Source organism: Oncorhynchus clarkii, chromosome 6 (assembly GCF_045791955.1).
Source record: "Oncorhynchus clarkii lewisi isolate Uvic-CL-2024 chromosome 6, UVic_Ocla_1.0, whole genome shotgun sequence".
Taxonomy (NCBI): Eukaryota; Metazoa; Chordata; class Actinopteri; order Salmoniformes; family Salmonidae; genus Oncorhynchus; species Oncorhynchus clarkii.
This window is the reverse complement of record NC_092152.1, coordinates 49,055,851-49,082,785: the sequence shown is the minus strand read 5'-3', so window position 1 is coordinate 49,082,785 and position 26,935 is coordinate 49,055,851. Positions and strand designations below refer to the sequence as shown.

The 26,935-nt window shown below is 42.6% G+C and overlaps 2 protein-coding genes across 4 annotated transcripts; one reads left to right on the top strand and one right to left on the bottom strand.

Annotated features, from left to right (window-relative positions):
* Positions 1-245: 245 nt before the first annotated feature.
* On the top strand, positions 246-13,460 carry LOC139411255 (nudix (nucleoside diphosphate linked moiety X)-type motif 18). 2 transcript variants are annotated; one of them, XM_071157302.1, is made up of 4 exons: positions 246-449; positions 3,169-3,352; positions 8,902-9,115; positions 9,441-13,460. In XM_071157302.1, exons 2-4 carry the CDS (start codon positions 3,203-3,205, stop codon positions 10,040-10,042), a joined length of 966 nt encoding a protein of 321 aa, XP_071013403.1. In that variant the 5' UTR covers positions 246-449; positions 3,169-3,202; the 3' UTR covers positions 10,043-13,460. The 2 variants fall into 2 exon arrangements, with proteins under 2 accessions (XP_071013403.1, XP_071013405.1); XM_071157304.1 differs by lacking the exon at positions 3,169-3,352 and having other exon boundaries at positions 311-449; positions 9,441-10,626.
* Positions 10,759-26,935, bottom strand: LOC139411254 (FHF complex subunit HOOK interacting protein 2B). 2 transcript variants are annotated; one of them, XM_071157301.1, is made up of 17 exons: positions 26,756-26,935; positions 25,726-25,804; positions 25,362-25,531; positions 25,170-25,274; positions 20,227-20,346; positions 19,755-19,970; positions 19,456-19,652; positions 16,750-16,867; positions 16,570-16,646; positions 15,268-15,460; positions 14,883-15,055; positions 14,507-14,647; positions 14,197-14,287; positions 13,938-14,081; positions 13,559-13,699; positions 13,359-13,459; positions 10,759-11,746 (listed from the first exon to the last, which is right to left on the bottom strand). In XM_071157301.1, the coding sequence occupies exons 1-17, from the start codon at positions 26,804-26,806 to the stop codon at positions 11,620-11,622; spliced, it is 2,244 nt and encodes a 747-aa protein (XP_071013402.1). In that variant the 5' UTR covers positions 26,807-26,935; the 3' UTR covers positions 10,759-11,619. The 2 variants fall into 2 exon arrangements, with proteins under 2 accessions (XP_071013402.1, XP_071013401.1); XM_071157300.1 differs by having other exon boundaries at positions 16,750-16,891; positions 26,756-26,920.

The window sequence follows — 26,935 nt, the reverse complement described above, 5'->3', positions numbered from 1 at the left end:
TAACGTTTCACAGGTTACAGTTGTCTAATATGTTACTCGTTTTCGCGTAGACGGGTTGTTATAACGTTTCGAAATGTGTGTGATGATTTATGCGCACTATGCATGATGTTAACGGCAAACGATGTAGGAACTCCAAACGTCTGTGCTTGTTAGCTACTGTGTGAGTTATCCCGGAAGAGCTTGCTGGAGCTGAAAGTGCTGGGGCGGTCCTTTGTAAAAACAATAGGTCATGATTCGTTCAAATCGAAACCGGGATATCCAACCAGTGTAGGGTGCCGCCTTGAAGTCTGAGGCACAGACTCAATATTAGCGTTTCTTGCAACACATCAAAGCCTCTCAACTAGTCAAGGACGTAAAGAGGCCGATGTTAGTAAGATTAGCTGAGCTCACCTGTCAAGTAAACACGCCAGCCGAGTCCGACGGTCAAAGTTGATGTCACTTCAGTGAAGGTAATTGGTATAAATACCACCAAATGTAATTTCTAATTGTTACTTTGGTAATGTCGAGACGTTAATTTGCACGCCCATTCAACAGCGACATCAAAACAATGCTGAATGGCTGTCCTAGCTACAGTAGCGCACCTACGATATGTCTTTAAATATACCAGATAGGTACAATGTAGTGTTTTATAGGGGCATCCATAATAATACGGCGCACCTGGAGAAATTAGGGTCACGTAACTTGCTCAAGCCGACAGTTTTGACCTTGTCACACGTGTATTCGAACCAGTGAACTTTAATTAGGATACTGGCCCACTGCGACAGGCTGGCTACTTGCCGCCGGAAAAGCGATACTTGCATGCGAAATTTTAGCCACTGAATATTAATTAACATGTCATTGCCAATATCTGTACAAGGAAATATTTGTCAAAGGGTAAAATCTACTAAACTTAGTCCACTCTGTTAGTAACCGATTATAGCTTTGGAAACGGAACTGTATTGAGATCAAATGTTTCGTCGATGAGAAAATTCGCAGAATTTCGGCCAAAATCCATCTTCTCCTTTCCCACTGCCGGTCACTGGGCTTCCTCTTACCACCATATTTGGTAGTGAGTGGAAACGCCAACCGGATGCTTCACATTTATACATCCAGTGAAATGTCTCATTATAAACTGGGTGGTTCGAGCCTTGAATGCTGATTGGCCGACAGCCGTGGTATACCAAGGCTATGACAAAACATTTATTTTTACTACTGTAATTACGTTGGTAACCAGTTTATATTAGCAATAAAGCATCTTGGGGTTTTGTGATATGGCCAATATACCACAGCAGAAGGCTGTATCCGTTGTTCGTAAGAATAGCCCTTTAGCCGTGATATATTGGCCATATATCAAACCCCCAAGGATGCCTTATTGCTTAATTGTTTGAAAGGGATAATCAACGAGGGGATATGCAGTCTATGGAAAATAATGAACTACATGAAAAGTGCGTTCTAAGACCCGCTGGCAGAGTGGAACTGACCTTCCATGGAATTGCATTATTTTCCAGAGTACACATAGAGCCCCGAGTTGATTATACCCTTTAATACCATGGCTATAATTTAACACATTTGACAGTAGAAATGTGTTCAACATCCACTGAAGTACATAGCAAGTTTACTAGATGGCTAAAGTAGTCCCCATGGTAACCAAACAGACTTGCTAGTTGAGCTAACCAATCGATCAGTCCAAGCTTGCCACTGACAATCAAATTTGACAATGCCAATAATGTTTTCAATTAGACTTTTTCAAACGCCGCTCAAACATAGAACATTAAGAATTAACTCTAGCCATTGAAGTATACAAATATAGCGTGTGTTCTAGGACGTTATACCATGGCATTGTTGAATACTCATTTCTTATTGGCTTGAAGGGCATTCTAGAGCGTGCATTATTTCCCTATAACGCATGTTATATCGGCACAGCAGAATTCAATGGCTATAGTTCATTCTTACAACATTTCGTTTGAGCTGCTTTTTAAAGCAAAAGTCTAATTGAAAACATCGGTATTGTTGAATTAGATTTTCATAATAGCAAACTAGGACTGATGAAAGCAAGTGTTTGGTTACCATGGCTACTACTGTAGCTATCTATTTAATTTGCCAGCTACTGCAGTGGATGTTGAACAGATTTCTAGCAGCAAATGTATTTATCACTTTTATTCCATGGCTATAATTTATCAACAAGGGGCTATGCATTCTATGGAAAATAATGAACGACGTGGAAGGTGTGTTCCACAACGTGCTAGCTGATGTCAAATTTATTTCTCAACTCCTAATATTGAGCAAATTACTCATTGGAGCCAATTACTCACCGGAGCATCTGACATAAGCTTTGAAAAAGCACCCGCCGGTAGGCTCAGTGTAGCAAGTGCTGCTGGTAAGCTTTCTTGACTTGGGCATGGTTTATAGATAGGGCCATGCCTCATTCATTAAACATTAGCTTACATTTTGTATCATCTGACTCTTTCTGCCAACTGACACACACCTGTCACCAACCTAAACAAAAATGTACCTTTTTTTCTTGAGCTTACTGAGTATACACCTGATCTTTCCATGAGACTGACCAGGTGAAAGCTATGACCCCTTTTTGATGTCACTCATGAAATCCGCTTCAAATCAGTGTAGATGAACGGGAGGACAGGTTAAAAAAAGAGACAATTGAGAATGTGGGTCATTGAGAATGGGGCAAGGAAAAATATTTAAGTGCCTTTGAACAGGGTAGGGTAGTAGGTGCACGGTTTGAGTGTGTCGAACTAACGCTGCTGGGTTAAGTTTCCCTTGTGTATCATGAATGGTCCACCACCCAAAGGAAATCCAGCCACCTTGACAACTGTGGGAAGCATTGGGGTCAACATGGGCCAGCATCCCTGTGAAATGCTTTTGACACCTTGTCAATGCCCCAGTGAATTGAGGCTGTTCTGAGAGCAAAAGGGGGTGGTGGGGTGCACAACTCAATATTATGGTGTTCCTTATGTTTGGTATACTCAGTGTATGTCCTAATGTTACAATAATTCAGTGAAAAGCATTAGCTGACACCCAAAAATGTTTGTGGAGGTATTGATTAACAGAAAATAAATGCTCCAAAAATGTTATGAATAAACCAACATTTTGAAACGGTGATTGAGATTTACCCATTAAATTGTTGGGAGCATAGATGGGATGTGCAACTTTCTATGCATCTCTTTGCAGGGACCAGGCTTGTCCTGTGGGGTCACCTGCAGTTATGAATGTGAACAATGATGTGGAAAAGCTTTTAAATGGTGAAGGACTAGAAGTGAACGACGAGTTCGATTCGGCACCCGCAGAGGTCCAAGCAGTTGCCTTGAGGAAAACGATAACCTACATCGTCAGCGCTGTCATCTTCAATGAAAAGGTAGTGAGCAATGAACTCTGTAAGGATAAGGGATTAATTCACCAAGCTAAAGAGCTAAGTTAGTTAATTAGGTCACTTACTAACCTGACACGTTACTATTCTATCATGCAGAAGTCCACATGGCCTAAGGACATTAGACTTCTGTGGCCTTTGTCTAAAATAAATGTACTGATGGAATTGATACCCCTTGACTTAACACAGCTTGAATTCAAAATAGATTTCTTACCCATCTACACACACATATACACAATACCCCAGAATGACAGTGAAAACATGTTTAGAAATTAACACAGAATGAAATACAGAAATAAGTTTTGATTTGTGTTCACGCCCCTTTGCTATGACACTCCAAATTGAGCTCAGGTGCATCCATATTCCTTTGATCATCCTTGATGTCACACCAAACTTTGAGTCCACCTGTGCCAATTCAATTGTTTGGACATGATTTAGAAAGACACACCTGTCTATATAAAGTCCCACAGTGCACATCAGAGCAGAAACTATTCCATGAAGTCCAAGGAATTGTCCATAGATCTCAGAGAGAATTGTGATGAGGCATATCTGGGGAAGGGAATGTCGTGTCTTTACTGTCATTAAATTTTAGACTTTGTTTTTTATCAAAGATTCTCTATAATTAGTATTACGCGATCTAAATGATTAATCATGTAACTAAGTAACTAGGAAGTCGGGGCACCAAGGAAAATATTCAGATTACAAGGTTATAATTTCCCAATATAACCTTTCAGATATTTTCATATCTGATCAATAGTCTTCTGATGAATTATTTACGTTACCTCACGTTAGTCTCATTCCAAACGTCGTAAATTGTTGGTTATCTGCACGAACCCAGTCTTCACTGAGTCATCCATATCAATTGTCTTAAATCATTTATTAAGTAATTCACAGAAATGCATAAACAAACAGTAAATATGGTTACAAGAAATGATAGGAGAATGTGCCCTAGTGGGCTAAACCGGCATTGCGGCTTGTTAGACAAAAGGGAAGTGGGGGTCGACCAAGAAGTCACAGAGTTAATAACAATTGAAATGCTAATCCTTTACACCTGAACGCTCACTCACTCATTCGGGAACAATTGCAATCAATGTATATATATTTACGCTCAGTGTGTCGTCTTGATCTTTGTTGAAAAGTTAGTTTCTGTCCTCTCTCTCTGTCGTGGTTAGAGTGGATTGCTCAGAGTGACATTCAGTAATTCCGTTATAGATTGGATATTTCGGCGGTTGTCGTTCTTCGCGTTCAATGATACCGAATTCCTAGCTGCAGACTAGTAATTAATATCAAAGACTTGTTCTTATTCTGTTGGTATTGATAGTCTAAGAGTTTAACCACGTGGTATGGTTAAAAGATTCAGCAATGGTCTGCAACCTTTGTCCCCTCGTAATGGAGGAAAACATGGTCTGATTAGAATTTCTCAAAGTTGGTTGTATTCAGAATTGCAGAAAAGGGCTGTCCCAGGATGCTTGACACTAACTGGGCTCATGGGCGGTCCTCTGATTTATTTAAACTCAAAAGGGAATTGGAGTTTCCTTCATTACAGTCCAAAATCACATTACACAATTTTACAAACAGTATCATACTCATTCATCTTATACAACAATTAGATGTAAACCTCATGAGGCTATTATATGAACATAGTTATGGTAATGTGGCCACACAGTCTCCCATGAGCTTCCCCAAGTTGTAACAAACGGACTAGTTCGTAGCCGGATTCTTCACCGATCTTTATTTTTTCTTTAAATTATACCCCTTTATCTCCCCAATTTGTTTTTTTTGGTAGCTACCATCTTGTCTCATCGCTACAACTCCCATACGGGCTCGGGAGAGACGAAGGTTGAAAGTCATGCGTCCTCCGATACACAACCCAACCAAGCCGCACTGCTTCTTATCACAGCGCGCATCCAACCCGGAAGCCAGCCGCACCAATGTGTTGGAGGAAACACCTGGCAACCTTGGTTAGCGCGCACTGCACCCGGCCCACCACAGGAGTCGCTGGTGCGCGTTGAGACAAGGATATCCCTACCGACCAAGCCCTCCCTAACCCGGACGACGCTAGGCCAATTGTGCGTCAACCCACGGACCTCCCCGTTACGACAGAGCCTAGGTGCGAACCCAGGGTCTCTGGTGGCACAGCTGGCGCTGCAGTACAGCGCCCTTAACCACTGGGAGGCCCTTCACCAATCTTTTATACCTTCTCCGGAAAACATAAACGTTGTTCTGGGGTGGAAGAAATTCCTTTGTTCTCTATGAAACTTCACTCTCTCTATACTGTGTTGCCATGAGGAGATCATCAGGAATTTACGACCTCTCTCTGACCACAGCAGTCTAGTTGAAGGAGGAAAGGGGGAGGCAGGGAGAGGAGGATGGGGCTTGCTGTACCCAGAGGGCAACTTCATGACAGGTATAAAACAATTTCTAGAGTGTTGAACGTTTCCAAGGACTCAGTGGTCTCCATCATTGGGAAATGGAAGAAATGTCAAACTACTTTGCCTAGGACTGGACATCCAACCACACTAAGCAACTGGGCAAGAAGGACTTTGGTCAGGGAGGTGACCAAGAACCCAATGACCGAACTACAGAGTTCTTTGGATGAGATGGAAGAACCTGCCAGTAATAATCATTTAGTTATCCCAAAATATGATTTGGCACCTAGCCATGCAATATCATAAGGTACCGCCTTCATTACCTTGTTTAGGTAGCTAATTGGATCCCAGGGCGGGGTAAACTGTACATCTGTTTTCCACTTTTGCAGACAGCTGCAGCTAGCTTTTAAGCTTTGGTTGTGGCGCACTGAATAAAGCTAGTCGGCAAAGCTTTGATCAGCAAGGATATCCAAAAATGGCTGGGTGCTGCCAAGAGCAAAAACTGAGGACCATGGTGAAACCGATGCCGAGTAGCCTGACCAGAGGTTGAGGAGAGCAGCAAATGCAATACCCACCCATTCCCCTCGCCGCCTGCTGACCAACAAGATCGAAACGAGCCATGGCCTAGCACCAGCAGCATGAGGGTAACATCACAACAAACACCTGCACCTCTGTTACCCCAGCCACTAGCACCTGACAACATCTGTGAGGAGCCAGCACAGGTTTGTCTCGACACTTACCTGTGCCGCATTTTCAGTAGAAAGCTCCTGGTTCAAGAACAGAGTGGCTTGAATATTCTCGCAGGGCAGATGCTGTTATCCTCTGCTCCAATACTAATTTGGATAGAGCTTCACTCAAACTGGCTACTCAACTTGGAAACATGCCAATGACAACACTAAAGGGCGGGGAAGCATACCTCTTTAAAAAGCATGTGAAATGCATGATTGAGAAACATGAAGCGCAATGGAAAGAAATCCACTCCTGTGAATACTGAGCAGCTAATAAATTATTTCAGGGATTGTGGACCTTGGGAGTTTATTGCAGTAAATGAGCGTCCTTTGGGAAGGAGTTTGGATGCAATTGACTGAGGAGGAGGAAGCAGTAACTTGAGAAAAGGCAAGGAACTTGCAAAATCATTTAGCACAATTCCACGTAATACAATACATCATGACCTTCAGAATGAAATCATAGCTCGCAAAATTGTCAGAGGAAATTGGTGAATTGTGGTATACATTGAAAGTAGATGGAACCAAAGATCCAACTGGATGTGATTAACATTTATTGTTATTCGATCTGTAGACGCAAATAGTGTGCGAGAGCGGTTGCTGCCAATGGCAACAAGCAAACAATGTGATGCTTTATCACTTACTAACCTTGTTATCTCAGAGCTAACAAATGTTGGCCTCAGCATTAAATATTCTAAGTCAATGCTACGACGGGGTTAGTGTGATGTCCGTGAAACACGGGGTTGTGCAGAAAATATTGCAAGATCAATTGAATCACTTAATGCCACGTGATAACTTTAAATCACCAACTGCATTTGAAATGGGGTGCACGCTAGGTCGACTGAGGAGGCAGAATGCATTTTTCAATGTGTGTAGCTCCCTGTACAAATTATTTGGGAAACCCACGGCTGCTGCACAGCACACTGGGGAAAACTTAAGACTACTTGATCAGAGATGCTCTGGCCACCTCGGCACAGTGTCCGTAATTTTGAAATCAAGTGACCGTGAAATCAAGTAAACAGCTCTGTAAAATCGAGTCTACTCACGTATATGGCACAGATGTGAGACTTGAGGCCAAGGCTTATTGTAAGCAGCGATAGAGCCAAACTTTGAGTTTATTGCTAACATGACTTTCAATTCTGGGTTTCCATTTCTGAACACAGCAACTGATCTGCACGTCGGTATCAAACTTATCCAAGTGCGTTGAAAAACTCCAGTGTGACAATGAATTTGAAAACCTTTGGGAGGCATGCCAGGAGGGCATGAGCACCTCAGCTCCAAGTAAACAACAGATACTGATGAGAAACTCTGGAAGAGTATGTAGTTGAATGCACAGTGGGTCAGCATGATTATGGAGACGATAGGGAGTGTAAACTTTTTTTTCAGTACTTTGGATGCCGTGCTGGGGGAAATGTCATCACGATTTATTGAAGGAAATAGTCAACTGGTGGAAGATCTGTCCCATGGATCCTGAGACTTTAGGGTGTGAACAAGGTCAAGCCATTGTTGGATCTAACCAAAACTGAACCAGTGGAAGCAGAGTTTGTGGCTCGCACATTCTTGCAAATGGAAATCGCAACCACTGCCAGCCAGCAACAGCAAATGGACGCTACAAACAGGCTGACCACACTACTCACGTGCGCAAGCGTTGCAAAATATATTTAGAAATCTGTTCAATTATTGTGCTCGCAAGCGTCTGTGTTGCCAAGGGCTAAAATAGAAATCGGTTCTATTTCTGACACAGATTGCACTGCAAGTCCTGCCTCTCCCATCTCATTGGTTTGTAGAAGCAGGTACCCAAATGCCATCTCCTTGGTTATAGCCACGTGGGTGACTGAGATGAACGATTTCAGTGGCGGTATTGCACCTAATTTATGAAAAGTTGCCAATCACAATATAAAGTCCAGAGAAGGAAAAAGCCTGGAAGGAAGAGAGATGACTAGAAACGATTCGGTTGACCGTTTTATGTGTGGATTAATTGTCGGAGTAGAGGACTTTGTGCATTTCAGGTAAAATAACAACTCAATGTTTATCCCAGGACAAATTAGCTAGCAACCGCAAGCTAGCTAAATTTGACAAATTAGCTAGCAAGTGCAAGCTAACTAGCTAAATTGCCATACATGCTTTTTGACTTGTCCCCAAATTAATATAATTGGTTGAGTTTGTTTTGATATTTTAACCTGCGTGTCATGATCGCGTTTGGTGTGGGGGGGACAAAATGCACGATGCCGCACAGATAAATGTTTGTACATTTGAACAGAACAATTTTATTAGCGCTCCCCATGGATTTAACATGCCCCCTCAGGAATGTCATTCTGGAGTAAGGTCTGCAAGGGGTATGAATAGTTCCTGGTACTGTTTATTTTTTTTTTAAAGACATCTCATTACACTTTTCATCAAAGTGCATCCAATTGTGTGTCACCTGTGTCACCTGCATTTGCAGAATGAGGTGCTCATGGTGCAGGAGGCCAAGGAGAATTGCTACAAACAGTGGTACCTTCCAGCTGGCCGTATGGAAGAGGGAGAGAGCATTGTGGAGGCCATGAGAAGGGAAGTGAAGGAAGAGGCTGGATTCGACTGCAAACCCATTACCCTGGTTCTGGTCCAAGAACAGGGGCCGCAGTGGATCCGATTCGTTTTCTTGGCGGAGATTACAGGTAAAACAGTTTATCCACGTATTTCATCTTTTCATACAAATAGCAGGCTTAGTTGTGCTCAGCTTATATTCTTCAAGAATAAGTGGGTGGGTATATACACACACACCTTTCAGCCACATCTGTTGCAGGTGTATAAAACCAAGCACACAGCCATGCAATCTCCCTAGCCAAACATTTGCAGAATGGCCTTACTGAAGAGCTCAGTGACTTTCAACGTGACTTCCAACAAGTAAATTTGTCAAGTTTTGAACTTCTTGTTCCTCAGGAGTCGGCAGCATTGATTAGTTACTTTTCACTGCTGTTCCTGCATATTTTCCTCCCTTAGGAGGCTCCCTAAAGACGATGGCAGAGGCTGATGCAGAGTCTCTCCAGGCTCAGTGGTGGGACCAAGACTCCCCACTCACCTTGAGGGGTCGTGACATCCTCAGACTCATCGATACCGCCCTGAAATACAGAAAGAAGCCCTGGCATCCTGTGGCTCACCCTATAGACATGTGCTGCCATGTTGTTGTGCAGCGACTTCTTCTCACTTTCAGCAGCTCTGATGGGGTGCTTTGGCTCCTTTTGGGCAACATTAAGGACCTGCACCTCCCTGTGGCCGTGTCTGTGAAAACCCACACAGTCACATGGGCGGCCAACACATTGGTACAAGAGGCCATGCCCTCTTCCTACTACGACCTCAACGTCAACACAAGGGGAATCCTGGGACTACAGCACAATGGAAGGGTCCCTGGGAAGACAGATGGACTCTGCTTCAACACAGTGGTGTCTTTGGAACACACTGGGGAGGGGCCACACACCAGTCAACCACCACTGATCGAGAGCCCTCGCTTTCAGTGGTACAAAGTGGAGAATCCTCAGCTAAGAGACAAGATTCAACAGAGAATAACTACTGGGTCCTTCCTTCCAGTGCATAGTCTCTACTAAGGGAGGTGGTGAAATGACATTCCAAAAACAATACACTTTTTTCTTGAAGATGATTTTGGGAATACGTGGGGCAAGTACCTGTCTGAGCGGCCAAAAGACATATGTACCTTTGAGAGCAGACATTAAAACGTTTATCAATTTGTACATTTGTCATTTAGCAAACACTAATCCAGAGCGACTGACATAAGTGAGTACATTTGGACTTTTTCGTACTGGTCCCCCATGGAATCAACCCACAACCCTGGCGTTGCAACAGCCACACAGGACCACCATTCCGAAAACTGCTGGAAAAGATTGTGAAAAATGGACTGCAATACAGAATAGGGTCTATAACCTTTTGATCAAACGTTCAATCAAGTCTGCTATTATTCAAAAACTACATTCAGCTACCAATCATGATCTAGCTTCATATGATCCATTTTAGATAAGCCACATGAAATCTAATACCAATGCAGAAAAATCAAATGACTGTTATGACAGGTTGACTCAGCAATATGACATTGTGGCTTCTGACAGAGTACGAAGCAAAAATAATCTCTTCAGCTATCACATTGTAGTAGAGGGACGCAAACTTCAATGCAGATACTCTCAGCATTATATTTGGTTGCACTGCTGCTCATGTCGCTGAGTCTATTTAAAATTCAAGCTAAATACTTTGAGGCTCATCTCAATTGTTAAGTGGCATGATCATACTTTACAAAGGATTGTACAGAGACTGATGTTTAAAACAATGTATTAAGACCGATGTGTTGTGACCCTGGTCCACATAAGACACCAGACATCACCTCAACACAGAAATAAAACGTGAGAAAAGGCAAGCACAGGTTAGTGTTTTTTGTCGTGAATCTTGTTCTGGAAGCAACTCCAGAGTGGTTGCTAGCTGGCACAGCCACGAAGTACAAGTCTTTTAAACCTAACCTTGTATTAAAACATTTGCTTTTTGGGTATTCATTTATTTAGACTTTGTACCTGGCCCATCTAGCGGAAACCGCTCTGTTCTGCCTCCAGGATAGACTCATCGCCATGCAAACAGAAAGTATCAATAGTTAAACTGGATGACGCACAGTTTTAGGTTGTTCCAACCAGTCTCACAGCCCAGATGAACATGTATCAAGCTTCATTAAAAGTGCTGACCCAGGATCAGTTTAGTCCATAATGAACATGATCCTACATAAGCACTATGAATACCGGCTCAATCCTCATTCTAATACATGTTTTAATATCTCAGGAACCAGGGATAGCCTACAGCAATCTTATATACGCAACTGTTACAAAGACAAGATGGAACGCAACCTTTTACATTGATTTGACCGACTGCATACATTACTTCCAGGTGTGATAATTTGCTTAAGATAGTCATTATGTAACATAAGCTAAACTCAAAGCAAAACATTTCAGCATTTACAATAAACTTAAAAATGGAGATGAATCTTACACATTTGCTATTCTCCATCTTTGAAAAACAATTAATGCCCTTGTACCTCTGGTCATCTATGGCTTTGTTTACTCGTGCAACCAACAGAAGTAAGCAGCTGTGACTGGTGTCGTCCGTCTGACTGAGTGTTCCGTTCAAGGATTCACAAGGTGTCAGTGTTCTGCAAGTTTGTGTTGTTGGCAGGAAGTTTGACAAAGGCAATGGCTGCCAGCTCCTTACAAAACTCCTCCAGGATGATCACTCCCTTAAGCAGGGGCATGTGATCCACTCTGGGGAGGCAAGATCCACACAAAATCATTGTCATTTCCTCAGTCTGCTTCTCAGGAGGGTGGTTTTTGTTATTAGGAAGAACACATGTATTGGTGTAGTGGCCGGTCAACGCACATGAATGGCATTTACACCTTTTTTATATTGCACAAGTGTTTTACGCACATATTGCATTGAAAATATAACTTCATTCAGCGTGCATGGTGATCAGGTTAACCACTACATCACATTCAGGACGCACACACTTACCAAATAATTAATTTCAACTAATATATACAGTGTGTATTCAGACCCCTTTTCCACATTGTTACATTAGCCTTATTCTAAAATTGATTATTTTTTTTAAATTGAAAAAAGGTCCTCAATCTGCACACAATACCCCATAATGACGAAGCGAAAACTGGTTGTAAATGTACTAAAAATAAAACGTATTCAGACCCTTTGTTATGAGACTCAATTGAGCTCAGGTGCTCCGAGACAGGATTATGTTGAGGTACAGATCTGGGGAAGGGTACCAGAAACAAATTGTCTGCAGCATTGAAGGTCCTCAAGAACACAGCGGCCTCCATTCTTAAATGGAAGAAGTTTGGAACCACCAAGACTCTGGCCAGCCCAGCCTAACTGAGCAATTGGGAGAAGGGCCTTGGTCATGGAGGTGACCAAGAACTCGATGGTAACTCTGACAGAGTTCCTCTGGAGATGGGAGAACATTCCAGAAGGACAAGCATCTCTGCAGCACTCCACCAATCAGGCTTTTATGGTAGAGGCGCCAGACAGAAGCCACGCCTCAGTAAAAAGGCACATGACAGCCTTTAGAGTTCGCCAAAAGACACTTAAAGGACTGACGATGAGAAACAAGATTCTCTGGCCTGAATGCAATTTGTCACGTTTGGAAGAAACCAGGCACTGCTTATCACCTGGCCAATACCATCCCTACGGTGAAGTATGATGGTGGCAGCATCATGCTGTGTGGATGTATTTCAGCAGCAGGGACTAGGAGACTAGTCAGGATAGAGGGAAAGATGAACAGAGCAAAGTACAGAGATCCTTGATGAAAACCTGCTCCAGTGTTCTCAGGACCTCAGAAGGGGGCGAACATTCACCTTCAAACAGGACAACGACCCTAAGCACAGAAAAGACAACGCAGGAGTAGCTTCGAGACAAGTCTCTGAATGTCCTTGGGTGGCACAGCCAAAGTCCGGACTTGAACCCGATTGAACATCTCTGGACAGACCTGAAAATAGCTGTGTAGCAACACTCCCCATCCAACCTGACAGAGCTTGAGGATCTACTTTGAAAAATAGGAGAAACTCCCCAAATACAGGTGTGCCAAGCTTGTAGCGTCATACCCAAGAAGACTCGAGGCTGTAATCGCTGCTTCAACAAAGTACTGAGTAAAGGGTCTGAATACTTACGTAAAATGTAATCAGTTTTTATAAATTAGCAAAAAAGGTATAAAAAACAGTTTTTGCTTTGTCATTATGGGTAGTGTGTAGATGAGGGGGAAAAACATTTAAATTCATTTTAGAATAATGCTGTAATGTAACAAAATTTGGAAAAAGTTAAGGTGTCTGAATACTTAACAAATGCACTTTGTTTCTCTATGGCACTTACCCAGACTCCCCATCCAGGCCCATCAGCTGTCTTCGGACATGCACAAGCTTCTCTGTGAAGTTTGGGATCACCTCGATCCTCTGCATCAGTTCTCCTATCACCTGTCAAACCAGGAGAAACATAATTAGCAATGTATTTGAAAACTATAGCTCAGTAAAAATTCAAAGACAAGGAAGGAGGTGAGTGTAGTGGTCACCCACCCTGATGAGCACAGAGAACAGGGAGCGGACTCCAGGGGCCAGGATGATGTAGGGGTCCAGCAGGTACTCATGGAGGTGGGGGTGAGGGAACACGGCCAGCCTGGACAACACAGATGTCACCTGGAGGTTCAGCTCATAGGGCTAAGAGAGAGAGAGACACACACGTCACAAGTGAGGGGATGTTTGTGACTAAACACAGCACTCATGGTGGTCACTAATGTATTATGATGACTATGCAATAATTGTACCATATACAAAACACAGTTGTACTGAAAGTGCGCCATCTTGAGAGCTTGATTGCAGACATGCAAAACATTTTGGGATAGTATCAACAGTGGACCAATGAACAAAATACAAAAATAAATCCCTTGAAGGCTACCTGCTCAAGGATCCGGCCTATTCTGTCAAACAGGACTTTGAGGAAGTGACCTTCGAAAAAGTCAGAACTGGATACAGACAACTCGGTTGGTTTGAGGGACTCCGGCCAATCCCAATCGAGCAAGAATGCAGTGCACTCTTTAAACTAGATGTAAAAAAAGAAAACAAAATCTGATGTTTTGCATTAGATCTGAGACCTCAATTTATGCAATTATGCTACTCGTGGTAATGACTTTCACTACTTGAAGTTCTCCGCTCACCTGCTCATGAGCATCATGGACATAAGTTTCATATCGGGCACCTTGGACATGTTGAGAGGTTTTTGCTTCTTGAGGGACCAAACACAGAAAACTGCAAAACAAAACGACAGTGTAAAGTTTAAAAACTGTAAAGCGAGTTATAGCTGCTAAAATACAAAAAGTAGTTCCTTCATGAGAGATGTCTGATCAGTTCTTTATGACCCGAATGAGGGGATGAATGTTGTGCCTAGACTCAATTAACCACCAGTAATAAAATTAACTGCATAGAGAAATGTATCCGTGTTCTATTTCATTTTGTGTTTAATGGCACCTGTTTACAATGTCCAATGCTTGAGTTTGCCCACTGCAGCGATGTTTTCTGATGAGCTGTGGTCGATGCAGAAGCTGCTCTGAGCTGTTGAATTCATCCTCGCCGTACATGTCAGTGAAGAAAGGGTCCTCCTCTAGTTCTCTGTTCAGGTACAGGGGGAACACAAAAATATATGGATAGTATAGAAGCCATTCCTGAGTGGTATTGATGACTGTATACTCCATTTGGTCTGTCATGAACTAGTCATAGTCATGATGAACTATGCAATTCACACAATTACAATGTTACAATGGCTCGTAACAACCTTGATTTTTATTAGCCCCTACAGAGAGGTCATCTGTCCATTGGAGCTCTACCTCTGGATGAGTTAACTCACTCGTTCTCCTCCACGGGATCAGTGTCAGTGAAATGCCTGCAATCATCCCCTCCCCCCAGAGTGCGTGTCAAGTAGCAGCGGTTCTCCAGGTTCCTCAGGACCAGGTTGAAGAGAATGTCCCTGTGAGGCTTCTGTAGAAGCGCTTCAAACAGGAGCAGAGTAGTGATACTGATCTAGGAGGCAGAGAGAAAGTACAGCACATGTCACCAGCAGTAACCAGAAATAACGCTGGTACTTTCTTAGTGTTGTATGCCAAAAGAAGAACAAGGGAATACAAATGGCTTAACTATATTCATAGTAGCAACATGAGAGATGTGAACTCCAGTTGTCTTGTCTTTATGTTCAGCCTTTACTGAGGGCTACAGTAGCAGCATCTTCAGCTTACCTCATCGGAGATGTGGTCACAGTGCTCTATAAGTTGATAACGCAGCACATGACTCTCTGTGTCGAAGCGCTGCTCGCTCTGTGTTTGTCTGCCTAGGAGGAACGAGACCAGCTCTTCCACCATGGCAGGGGATTGGATGTGACGCACCGAGCAGCACAGCAGTGCAGTGTTCACCAGCACGCCCATCTCAGACCTAAAACACAAACCACTGTTTAATAATAGTCCATATGTCCCAGGTACAGTGCATTCGGAAAGTATTCAGACCCATGGACTTTTCCCACATTTTGTTACAGCCTTATTCTAAAATGTATTAAATCATTGTTTCCCATCAATCGTCATACAATAAAAAAAACAGAAATACCTTATTTACATAAGTATTCAGACCCTTTGCTATGAGACTCGAAATGGAGCTCAGGTGGATCCTGTTTCCATTGAACATCCCTGAGATTTTTCTTCAACTTCATTGAGTCCCCCTGTGGTAAATTCAATTGATTGGACATGATTTGGAAAGGCACACACCTATCTATATATGGTCCCACAGTTGACAGTACATGTCAGAGCAAAAACCAAGCCATGAAATCGAAGGAATTGTCCGCAGAGCTCTGAGACAGGATTGTGTCAAGGCACAGATCTGTGGAAGGGTACAAAATAAATTCTACCACATTGAAGGTCCAAAACCAGTGGCCTCCATTCTTAAATGGAATAAGTTTGAAACCACTAAGACTGTTCCTAGAGCTGGCCGCCCGGCCAAACTGAGCAATCGGGGGAGAAGGGCCTTGGTCAGGGAGGTGACCAAGAACCCAATGGTCACTCATGACAGTGCTCCAGATTTCCTCTGGAGATGTGAGAAATTTCCAGAAGGACAACCATCTCTGCAGCACTCTACCAATCAGGCCTTTATGGTAGAGTGGACAGACAGAAGCCACACTTCAGTAAAAGGCACATGACAGCCCGCTTGGAGTTTGCCAAAAGGCACCTAAAGACTGTCAGACCATGAAAAACAAGATTCTCTGGTCTGATGAAACCAAGATTGAACAAAGTACTGAGTAAAGGGTCTCAATAGTTATGTCAATTTGATGTTTTTTTTTAAATAATCATTTGAGAAATAAAATCTTTTTTTTTTTTGATTTGTCATTATGGGGTATTATGTGTAGATTGATGAGAAAAAAAATATGTAATCCATTTTAGAATTTTGCTGTAATGTAACAAAATGTGGAAAACGTGAAAGGGTCTGAATACTTTCCGAATGCACTGTATATGTACAAAACCCCATTGGAGAAAATGTAAGTTGGGGTCACTTACATTTGGAGCAGCTCATGCTGTAGAACACCGACAAGCCAGCAATGGTGAATTTCTTTGGCTAATTTCACAGCGAGGCTCTACAAAAACAGCAAATATAATGCACTCGACATCCTCTCTTGGTGGAAACTCAATTAAATAGTCAAGTATTTCTGCTTTTTAATTATTATTATTTGTTGTTACCTTTGGTGCCTCCCTCATCAGATGGTCAAGGAAGTCCAGCCAAGCGAAAAAGCTCTCCATGTGCTCACTACCAGGAAACGACTGGCTTTCCTGCATACCGCTCTGAGAGAATGCAACACTGCACAAAACATCAGGTCCATTACTAAATCAAAACAAGATGATAACTCTACAAGTAAGGTTGTGGGGATTGCTTTAGCTCTAAGTATTTTTGTGGTAATGGAAGAAGTTTAAAAGTTTTACTTTACTGCTTTAAAACAAAGCAGCTACATAGTCAAATGTTGTAAAATAATTGGTCTCATTACTTTGATAGATGATAATCAACCTTATTATTTTGGATTGTGGGGCAGTTAGATCATAAAAATTTCTAAACTACAGTTGTTGCATTTGACAACTGCAAGACAGGACAAAGTGATCTGTCAGAAGATGGGAATAAAAGGCAAGATCAAGTGGACAACACTTAGGAAAGCAAAGCAACTGAATCATTCATTATGTGGGTTTCAGATAAATAGATCCACGATATACTTTTGTAAAATGTGTAATGTAAATTAAGTTTGATTTTAGTTGAATGATAATTTAATGAACGATTCATTTTTCTGAGTGACTTGTTTATTTTAGCAGTTTGTTTGACCTGTTGGCTGTAATGAATTCTACAGCATGATTAATATGCGCACCTCTGGTGTCTCTGGAGACGTATTTTGACCAACAACTGTCTGTCCTATATGAGTGCAGTTAAAATAGATCATGCTACAGACAGTAAAATAATAATAATAATAATTACCACATTTAGAACTGATAATTAATCACATGGTGCAAGATTTCATGTAATGAATTGATTATTGAACATTATGATGGACACAGCTTTGTAGAACCAAAACATAAACAGCCCATCTGCTCAACAAACTCAAGAACAAAATTTGGGGTGCTGCAGTTCGAACGATAATGAACTTATCACCCATATGGTAGTCAAGCAACGCATTCCGAGTCATTCAAAATTTAGTCCGGTTGCGGTCACAACTAGACCTTGTTTCAAATGTACCAAGAAATAATCTTATTTGTATTAGATGTCGACCGATTAATCAGAATGGCCGATTAATTAGGGCCGATTTCAAGTTTTCATAACTAGTCCAACGCTCTAACCACCTGCCTCACGAGGAGCCCGCCTGTTACGCAAATGCAGTAAGAAGCCAAGGTAAGTTGCTAGCTAGCATTAAACTTAATCACACACATGGTTGATGATATTACTAGTTTGTTTATCTAGCGTGTCCTGCGTTGCATATAATAATGCAGTGCGCATTCGCGAAAAAGGACTGTCGTTGCTCCAACGTGTACCTAACCATAAACAATGCCTTTCTTAAAATCAATACACAGAAGTATATATTTTTAAACCTGCATATTTAGCTAAAAGAAATCCAGGTTAGCAGGCAATATTAACCAGGTGAAATTGTGTCACTTCTCTTACGTTCATTGCACGCAGTCAGGGTATATGCAACAGTTTGGGCCGCCTGGCTCATTGCGAACTAATTTGCCAGAATTTTACGTAATTATGACATAACATTGAAGGTTGTGCAACGTAACAGGAATATTTAGACTGATGGATGCCAACCGTTAGATAAAATATAGAACGGTCCCGTATTTCTTGTTTTCGAGATGATAGTTTCCGGATTCGACCATATTAATGACCTATGGCTCGCATTTCTGTCTGTTATTATGTTATAATTAAGCCTATGATTTGATAGAGCAGTCTGAGCAATGGTAGGCACCAGCAGGCTCATAAGCATTCATTCAAACAGCACTATCGTGCGTTTTGCCAGCAGCTCTGCCGTTTATGACTTCAAGCCTATCAACTCCCGAGATTAGGCTGGTGTAACGCTGTGATGTGAAATGGCTAGCTAGTTAGCGGGGTGCGCGCTAATAGCGTTTCAAACGCTACTCGCTCCGAAACTTGGAGTAGTTGTTCCCCTTGCTCTGCATGGGTAACACTGCTTTGAGGGTGGTGGTTGTCGCTGTGTTCCTGGTTCGAGCCCAGGTAGGAGCGAGGAGAGGTACAGAAGTTATACTTTTACACTGGCAATACTAAAGTGCCTATAAGAACAGCCAATAGTCAAAGTTATATGAAATACAAATTGTATAGAGAGAAATAGCCCTATAATAACTATAACCTAAAACTTCTTACCTGGGAATATTGAAGACTCATGTTAAAAAGAACCACCAGCTTTCATATGTTCTCATGTTCTGAGCAAGGAACTTAAACGTTAGCTTTCTTACATGGCACATATTGCACTTACTTTCTTCTCCAACACTTTGTTTTTGCATTATTTAAACCAAATTGAACGTGTTTCATTATTTATTTGAGGCTAAATTGATTTTATTGATATATTAAGTTAAAATAAGTGTATATTCAGTATTGTTGTAATTGTCATTATTACAAATAAAAACTTTTTTTATATTGGCCGATTAATTGGTATCGGCTTTTTTTGTCCTCCAATAATCGGTATCGGCATGGAAAAATCATAATGGGTCGACCTCTAATTTGTATGCCAAACGTACATTGTTTAAAGCACACTTTTACAAGTTTCACAAATTACAGAGCCAATAAGCCCCTTGTGGTGAACTGAACGAGAGGCTTGTAGAATCATGAGTATTTTGTGCTTTCAGTACATTGTTCGCCAGTAAGTGCTCATGCATGCTCTGGGCCACTAAACTCACTTCCAGTGGGTCTGGGGGAAACTGTGGATGTCTGCAGGCTCCAGCGTAGCCGGGAGCTGGCTGAAGAGCTCACACAACCTCTCAGCTAGTAGCTGACACAGTGGGGTGCTTTCAGCCAGGCACACAGCAGTATCTTCCTTTGGTATGCTGACAAGGAGCAGCAAGCTCTCAAATGCTTTCAGTGCAACTCTGCTTTTCTGAACAAGGAGACAAAGAAAATTATTGATAGCGTGTTCATTTACAAGCCTCAAATTCATGAATTATGTATTGGTTTGTAAAATAGTCCTTGCTGAACACACCTGGCTTCTGCTCAAGTGGACCAAGACATGGATGAGGCCTGCATTGGCTGGGAAAATAGTTGAGGGAGAGTCAGTGGGTGAGTGCTGTTGAGGACTAGAGGTGGAGGCAGGGTTGGAAGCTGTGGGGTAATTGGAAGACACAGTTTCTCCACTTCTCCCTTTTTCTGTATCCTCAGAGGTAGAAATAGACCTCTTGGAGTGATTATCCTTTTTAATCTACATGACAAGTAAAACAGTGTAAAAAATAAATAAATACAATCAATCATACATTGACATTACTTCAGATGATGCAATGAAATCAACTACATCTAGTCAACTACTGTCAAACTAATGACGTGATAAAGTACTACTACCACTACTTTTAATTTTCGAACTTCTACCATTAGTACTACTATTCAGTATGCCCCTTGCCTACACATGTTTAGTGCTTGAAAATGCACAACCAAATCAAAAAGGTTGAATTTTAAAGTACCTCTAAAATGTAGTTGAGAACATACGGATCTTGTTTCACCCTGGAGCAAACAACAAACATAAACTGAGCCTCCTCCTTCTCAGTCTGCGATCCCGGAAGACCACACAGACGAACCAGCTTCTGTTGAGAGCAATGTCAGGAATTTTGGGAGGACAATTTTACAGTTAAGGAAAGCACATTTAAAATGTCACTTTATCTTGGTAAAGAGACAACGATAGATAATAGTATTTCACAGAATGCGGTGGTAGCCATGCTGGTTATGTGTGCCTTGAATTCTAAATAAATCACAGCCAGTGTCACCACCAAAGTACCCCATCACACCACCTCCTCCATGCTTCACGGTGGGAACCACATATGCAGAGATCATCCGTTCACCTACTCTGCGTCTCACAAAGAAACGGCAGTTAAACCAAAAATCGCAAATTTGGACTCATCACACCAAAGGACAGATTTCCACCGGTCTAATGTCCATTGCTTGTGCTTCTTGGCCCAAGCAAGTATCTCATTCTTATTGGAGTCCTTTAGTAGTGGTTTCTTTGCAGCAATTCAGCCATGTAACTTCCGGCGCCGACAGAGATGGCCGCCTCGCTTCGCGTTCCTAGGAAACTATGCAGTTTTTAGTTTTTTTACGTGTTATTTCTTACATTAGTACACCAGGTCATCTTAGGTTTCATTACATACAGTCGAGAAGAACTACTGAATATAAGATCAGCGTCAACTCACCATCAGTACGACCAAGAATATGTTTTTCGCGACGCGGACCCTGTGTTCTGCCTTACAAACAGGACAACGGAGTGGATCCTATGCAGCGACCCAAAAAAACGACTCAGAAAGAGAGGGAAACGAGGCGGTCTTCTGGTCAGACTCCGGAGACGGGCACACCGTGCACCACTCCCTAGCATTCTTCTTGCCAATGTCCAGTCTCTTGACAACAAGGTTGATGAAATCCGAGCAAGGGTAGCATTCCAGAGGGACATCAGAGACTGTAACGTCCTTTGCTTCACTGAAACATGGCTCACTGGAGAGACTCTATCCGAAGCGGTGCAGCCAACGGGTTTCTCCACGCATCGCGCTGACAGAAACAAACATCTTTCTGGTAAGAAGAGGGGCGGGGGCGTATGCCTCATGGCCAACGTGACATGGTGTGATGAAAGAAACATGCAGGAACTCAAGTCCTTCTGTTCACCTGATTTAGAATTCCTCACAATCAAATGTAGACCGCATTATCTACCAAGAGAATTCTCTTCGATTATAATCACAGCCGTATATATCCCCCCCCAAGCAGACACATCGATGGCTCTGAACGAACTTTATTTAACTCTCTGCAAACTGGAAACGATTTATCCGGAGGCTGCATTCATTGTAGCTGGGGATTTTAACAAGGCTAATCTGAAAACAAGACTCCCCAAATTTTATCAGCATATCGATTGCGCAACCAGGGGTGGAAAGACCTTGGATCATTGTTACTCTAACTTCCGCGACGCATATAAGGCCCTGCCCCGCCCCCCTTTCGGAAAAGCTGACCACGACTCCATTTTGTTGATCCCTGCCTACAGACAGAAAGTAAAACAAGAGGCTCCCACGCTGAGGTCTGTCCAACGCTGGTCCGACCAAGCTGACTCCACACTCCAAGACTGCTTCCATCACGTGGACTGGGAGATGTTTCGTATTGCGTCAGATAACAACATTGACGAATACGCTGATTCGGTGTGCGAGTTCATTAGAACGTGCGTTGAAGATGTCGTTCCCATAGCAACGATTAAAACATTCCCTAACCAGAAACCGTGGATTGATGGCAGCATTCGTGTGAAACTGAAAGCGCGAACCACTGCTTTTAATCAGGGCAAGGTGTCTGGTAACATGACCGAATACAAACAGTGCAGCTATTCCCTCCGCAAGGCTATCAAACAAGCTAAGCGCCAGTACAGAGACAAAGTAGAATCTCAATTCAACGGCTCAGACACAAGAGGCATGTGGCAGGGTCTACAGTCAATCACGGACTACAGGAAGAAATCCAGCCCAGTCACGGACCAGGATGTCTTGCTCCCAGGCAGACTAAATAACTTTTTTGCCCGCTTTGAGGACAATACAGTGCCACTGACACGGCCTGCAACGAAAACATGCGGTCTCTCCTTCACTGCAGCCGAGGTGAGTAAGACATTTAAACGTGTTAACCCTCGCAAGGCTGCAGGCCCAGACGGCATCCCCAGCCGCGCCCTCAGAGCATGCGCAGACCAGCTGGCCGGTGTGTTTACGGACATATTCAATCAATCCCTATACCAGTCTGCTGTTCCCACATGCTTCAAGAGGGCCACCATTGTTCCTGTTCCCAAGAAAGCTAAGGTAAGTGAGCTAAACGACTACCGCCCCGTAGCACTCACATCCGTCATCATGAAGTGCTTTGAGAGACTAGTCAAGGACCATATCACCTCCACCCTACCTGACACCCTAGACCCACTCCAATTTGCTTACCGCCCAAATAGGTCCACAGACGATGCAATCTCAACCACACTGCACACTGCCCTAACCCATCTGGACAAGAGGAATACCTATGTGAGAATGCTGTTCATCGACTACAGCTCGGCATTCAACACCATAGTACCCTCCAAGCTCGTCATCAAGCTCGAGACCCTGGGTCTCGACCCCGCCCTGTGCAACTGGGTACTGGACTTCCTGACGGGCCGCCCCCAGGTGGTGAGGGTAGGCAACAACATCTCCTCCCCGCTGATCCTCAACACTGGGGCCCCACAAGGGTGCGTTCTGAGCCCTCTCCTGTACTCCCTGTTCACCCACGACTGCGTGGCCACGCACGCCTCCAACTCAATCATCAAGTTTGCGGACGACACAACAGTGGTAGGCTTGATTACCAACAACGACGAGACGGCCTACAGGGAGGAGGTGAGGGCCCTCGGAGTGTGGTGTCAGGAAAATAACCTCACACTCAACGTCAACAAAACTAAGGAGATGATTGTGGACTTCAGGAAACAGCAGAGGGAACACCCCCCTATCCACATCGATGGAACAGTAGTGGAGAGGGTAGCAAGTTTTAAGTTCCTCGGCATACACATCACAGACAAACTGAATTGGTCCACTCACACAGACAGCATCGTGAAGAAGGCGCAGCAGCGCCTCTTCAACCTCAGGAGGCTGAAGAAATTTGGCTTGTCACCAAAAGCACTCACAAACTTCTACAGATGCACAATCGAGAGCATCCTGGCGGGCTGTATCACCGCCTGGTATGGCAACTGCACCGCCCTCAACCGTAAGGCTCTCCAGAGGGTAGTGAGGTCTGCACAACGCATCACCGGGGGCAAACTACCTGCACTCCAGGACACCTACACCACCCGGTGTCACAGGAAGGCCATAAAGATCATCAAGGACATCAACCACCCGAGCCACTGCCTGTTCACCCCGCTATCATCCAGAAGGCGAGGTCAGTACAGGTGCATCAAAGCTGGGACCGAGAGACTGAAAAACAGCTTCTATCTCAAGGCCATCAGACTGTTAAACAGCCACCACTAACACTGAGTGGCTGCTGCCAACACACTGACACTGACTCAACTCCAGCCACTTTAATAATGGGAATTGATGGGAAATTATGTAAATATATCACTAGCCACTTTAAACAATGCTACCTTATATAATGTTACTTACCCTACATTATTCATCTCATATGCATACGTATATACTGTACTCTATATCATCTACTGCATCTTTATGTAATACATGTATCACTAGCCACTTTAACTATGCCACTTTGTTTACATACTCATCTCATTTGTACATACTGTACTCGATACCATCTACTGTATCTTGCCTATGCTGCTCTGTACCATCACTCATTCATATATCTTTATGTACATATTCTTTATCCCCTTACACTTGTGTGTACAAGACAGTAGTTTTGGAATTGTTAGTTAGATTACTTGTTATTACTGCATTGTCGGAACTAGAAGCACAAGCATTTCGCTACACTCGCATTAACATCTGCTAACCATGTGTATGTGACAAATAAAATTTGATTTGATTTGATGAAGGCCTGATTCATGCAGTCTCCTTTGAACAGTTAATGTTGAGATGTGTCTGTTACTTGAACTCTGTGAAGCATTTATTTGGGCTGCAATTGCTGAGGCTGGTAACTCTAATGAACTTATCCTCTGCAGCAGAGGTAACTCTGGGTCTTCCTTTCCTGTGGCGGTCCTCACGAGAGCCAGTTTCATCATAGTGCTTGATGTTTTTTGCAACTGCACTTGAATAAACTTTCAAAGTTCTTGAATTTTTCCTGATTGACTGACCTTCATGTCTTAAAATAATGATGGACTGTCATTTCTCTTTGCTTATTTGAGCTGTTCTTGCCATAATATGGTCTTGGTATTTTACCAAATAGGGCTGTCTTCTATATACCACCCCTACCTTGTCACAACAACTGATTGGCTCAAACGCTTTAAGAAGGAAAGAAATTCCACAAATGAACTTTTAACAAAGCACACCTGTTAATTGAATTGTATTCCAGGTGACTACCTCATGAAACTGGCTGAGTGAGAGAATGCCAAGAGAGTTCAAAGCTGGCTACTTTGAAGAATTGCAAATAAAATATATTTTGATCTGTTTAACATTTATTTTGGTTACTACATGATGTCTTCACTATTATTCTACAATGTAGAAAACAGTAAACATAAATACAACTTTGACCGGTACTGTATATAAATAAGGTATTTATTTTTTATACATAACCAAAAATGGCTAAAAACCTGTTTTCGCTTAGTCATTATGGGGTATTGTTTGTAGATTGAAGGATTTTTTATATTTTTTAGAATAAGACTAATGTAACAAAATGTGGAAAAAGGTGTCTGAATAGTTCCCGAATGCATAGTTCCTGAATTTCTAACAGCCATAGACAACAACATAGTGACAAACAATAACCAGAACGAATGACTCCTTACCTGGACTGGCCTATACACATTGAGGATGTGAAGCATTGGCTTTTGGATTTGTACCAGGATCTTGGAGAAGAACACCAGGACCTGCTGGTTCATTCCTGGGGGGTACTGGCAGGACGAAGAGATCAGTGTCGAAGAGAGGGTTATCAAAACGTACTACACATGACAACATTTCACCTGCTGTGTGTGTGGTACCTGTGCTTTGCCTAGGGTGCAGAGGGTCTCCAGCAGTTTGTGCTGTAGGAGGTACTCCATACAAGGGCCCATCTCCTCCTGCCCCTGTTGGGCCTCTTCGAAAACTAAGATATCCAGCATCTGCTTCAATCGCCATGGGATGTCTGTCTGCTTTACAGGCCTCGTTTGACCTGGAAAAGCATCACAGTTGAATGCACTCTCAACATAGGCCATTATGAACACATGCCGAATATGACAGCAGTATTAAAAGGAAATAGACCTACTACCGACAAGTTAGTTCGCAATGTAACTCATGCCAAGTTCGCTTGGTGGCACATCTGGGGTATTCAACATTTTCTTAATTTCAACAGTGTCTCAATCTCACCAGTAGTTTCAATGTAATAATTGGTTATCCCTTTCCAGTGGTCCACGAAAGAGTCCAATAAATTTACTGGCGGCTCCCTCTAGAAAATAGAAGATTGGAAACATGAGATGATTCAGCTCAAAGAATGTGTGCCTAAATAATTATGTCCTATCCAGCACAAAACATATTCCATTGATCAGTTGCGCTTCGTCCTGTCTTGTATGAGCTTGTCACTCTACCCATCCCCCAAGAAAGTTGCCCACTGATGGAATGTGGTATCATATGTCTGTGGAATTCCACTTGAGCAAATATGGAGTCAGGTCAGTCTAGTCCATAGAGAATGTTAGAGGTCTCCAGTTGCCAAAAAGCTATAATAGCATGGCAAAAGCCAATGAGGGCTTCCACTATTTTAATGTCGTTAACTGGTTGTGACTTCCAACTTCTTTGGCTGATCTCTCCTGGTGATTATGTTGGAGTCATGTCCAACCGGGTCATCAGGAGGGTTCAGCCAATCGTGAAGAAGAAAATTGCCTACTTGCTTTCTAATATCAGAGATACAAAGATGACTAATCTAACTCTCTCTCTCTATGGGATAGCTGGAAATCTTTATCAACAAACATTTCAGACGCCATGGCATATGTAGTTTTAAGGTAGCAAGCTAACGTTAGATACTTGCCGAATGATTAACACGTATACACAACTTCATAATAACATTGGCATTATTCAAAAAGCATATTACACCAAATAAATTAATCTAGATAGCTTGCCACCATCTTGTTAGCTAGTATTGACTACTTGGCTAGCTAGCTAACGCGTTGGATTAGACTGCAACTTGTTATTTGGCGCTTCATTTAACTAAATGTTAGGTCTGTAAATAGTTAACTTTTAGCCGCTAACTAACTTTTTTAGCCGTTGGCTAACTTTATATGGGACAAAGTCAAAGAAAAGTAGTTAGCTGCTGCTAGCCAATTAACTTGCATCATACAGTATCTACCCAGCTAGTTAAATCCAGGAAGTGGAGTACGAAAAGGGCTTGTCAACCAATACTTACGGTCTCCAACGCCTGTTGAAAGAGATGTGTCAGTTTACTGAACATATCCATTATTTTCGTCGAATTAATAAAAAGTTTTACAAAACATGGTAAACATTTTTCCGTTTGCTAGCTTCAAATACGATATTGCCACAGATAGAACTAGCCAGATGTTTCACCGGATGTATAAATGTGAGGCAT

Coding starts and splice junctions, on each gene's coding strand:
- LOC139411255 (XM_071157302.1), top strand. CDS start 3,203: ATGAATGTGAACAATGATGTGGAAAAGCTTTTAAATGGTGAAGGACTA. Junction 3,353..8,901: donor CTGTCATCTTCAATGAAAAG/GTAGTGAGCAAT, acceptor CTGCATTTGCAG/AATGAGGTGCTCATGGTGCA. Junction 9,116..9,440: donor TTTCTTGGCGGAGATTACAG/GTAAAACAGTTT, acceptor TTCCTCCCTTAG/GAGGCTCCCTAAAGACGATG.
- LOC139411254 (XM_071157300.1), bottom strand. CDS start 26,806: ATGGATATGTTCAGTAAACTGACACATCTCTTTCAACAGGCGTTGGAG. Junction 14,648..14,882: donor GATCCCGTGGAGGAGAACGA/GTGAGTTAACTC, acceptor GTACCTGAACAG/AGAACTAGAGGAGGACCCTT. Junction 13,700..13,937: donor TAGGCCGGATCCTTGAGCAG/GTAGCCTTCAAG, acceptor TCTCTCTCTTAG/CCCTATGAGCTGAACCTCCA.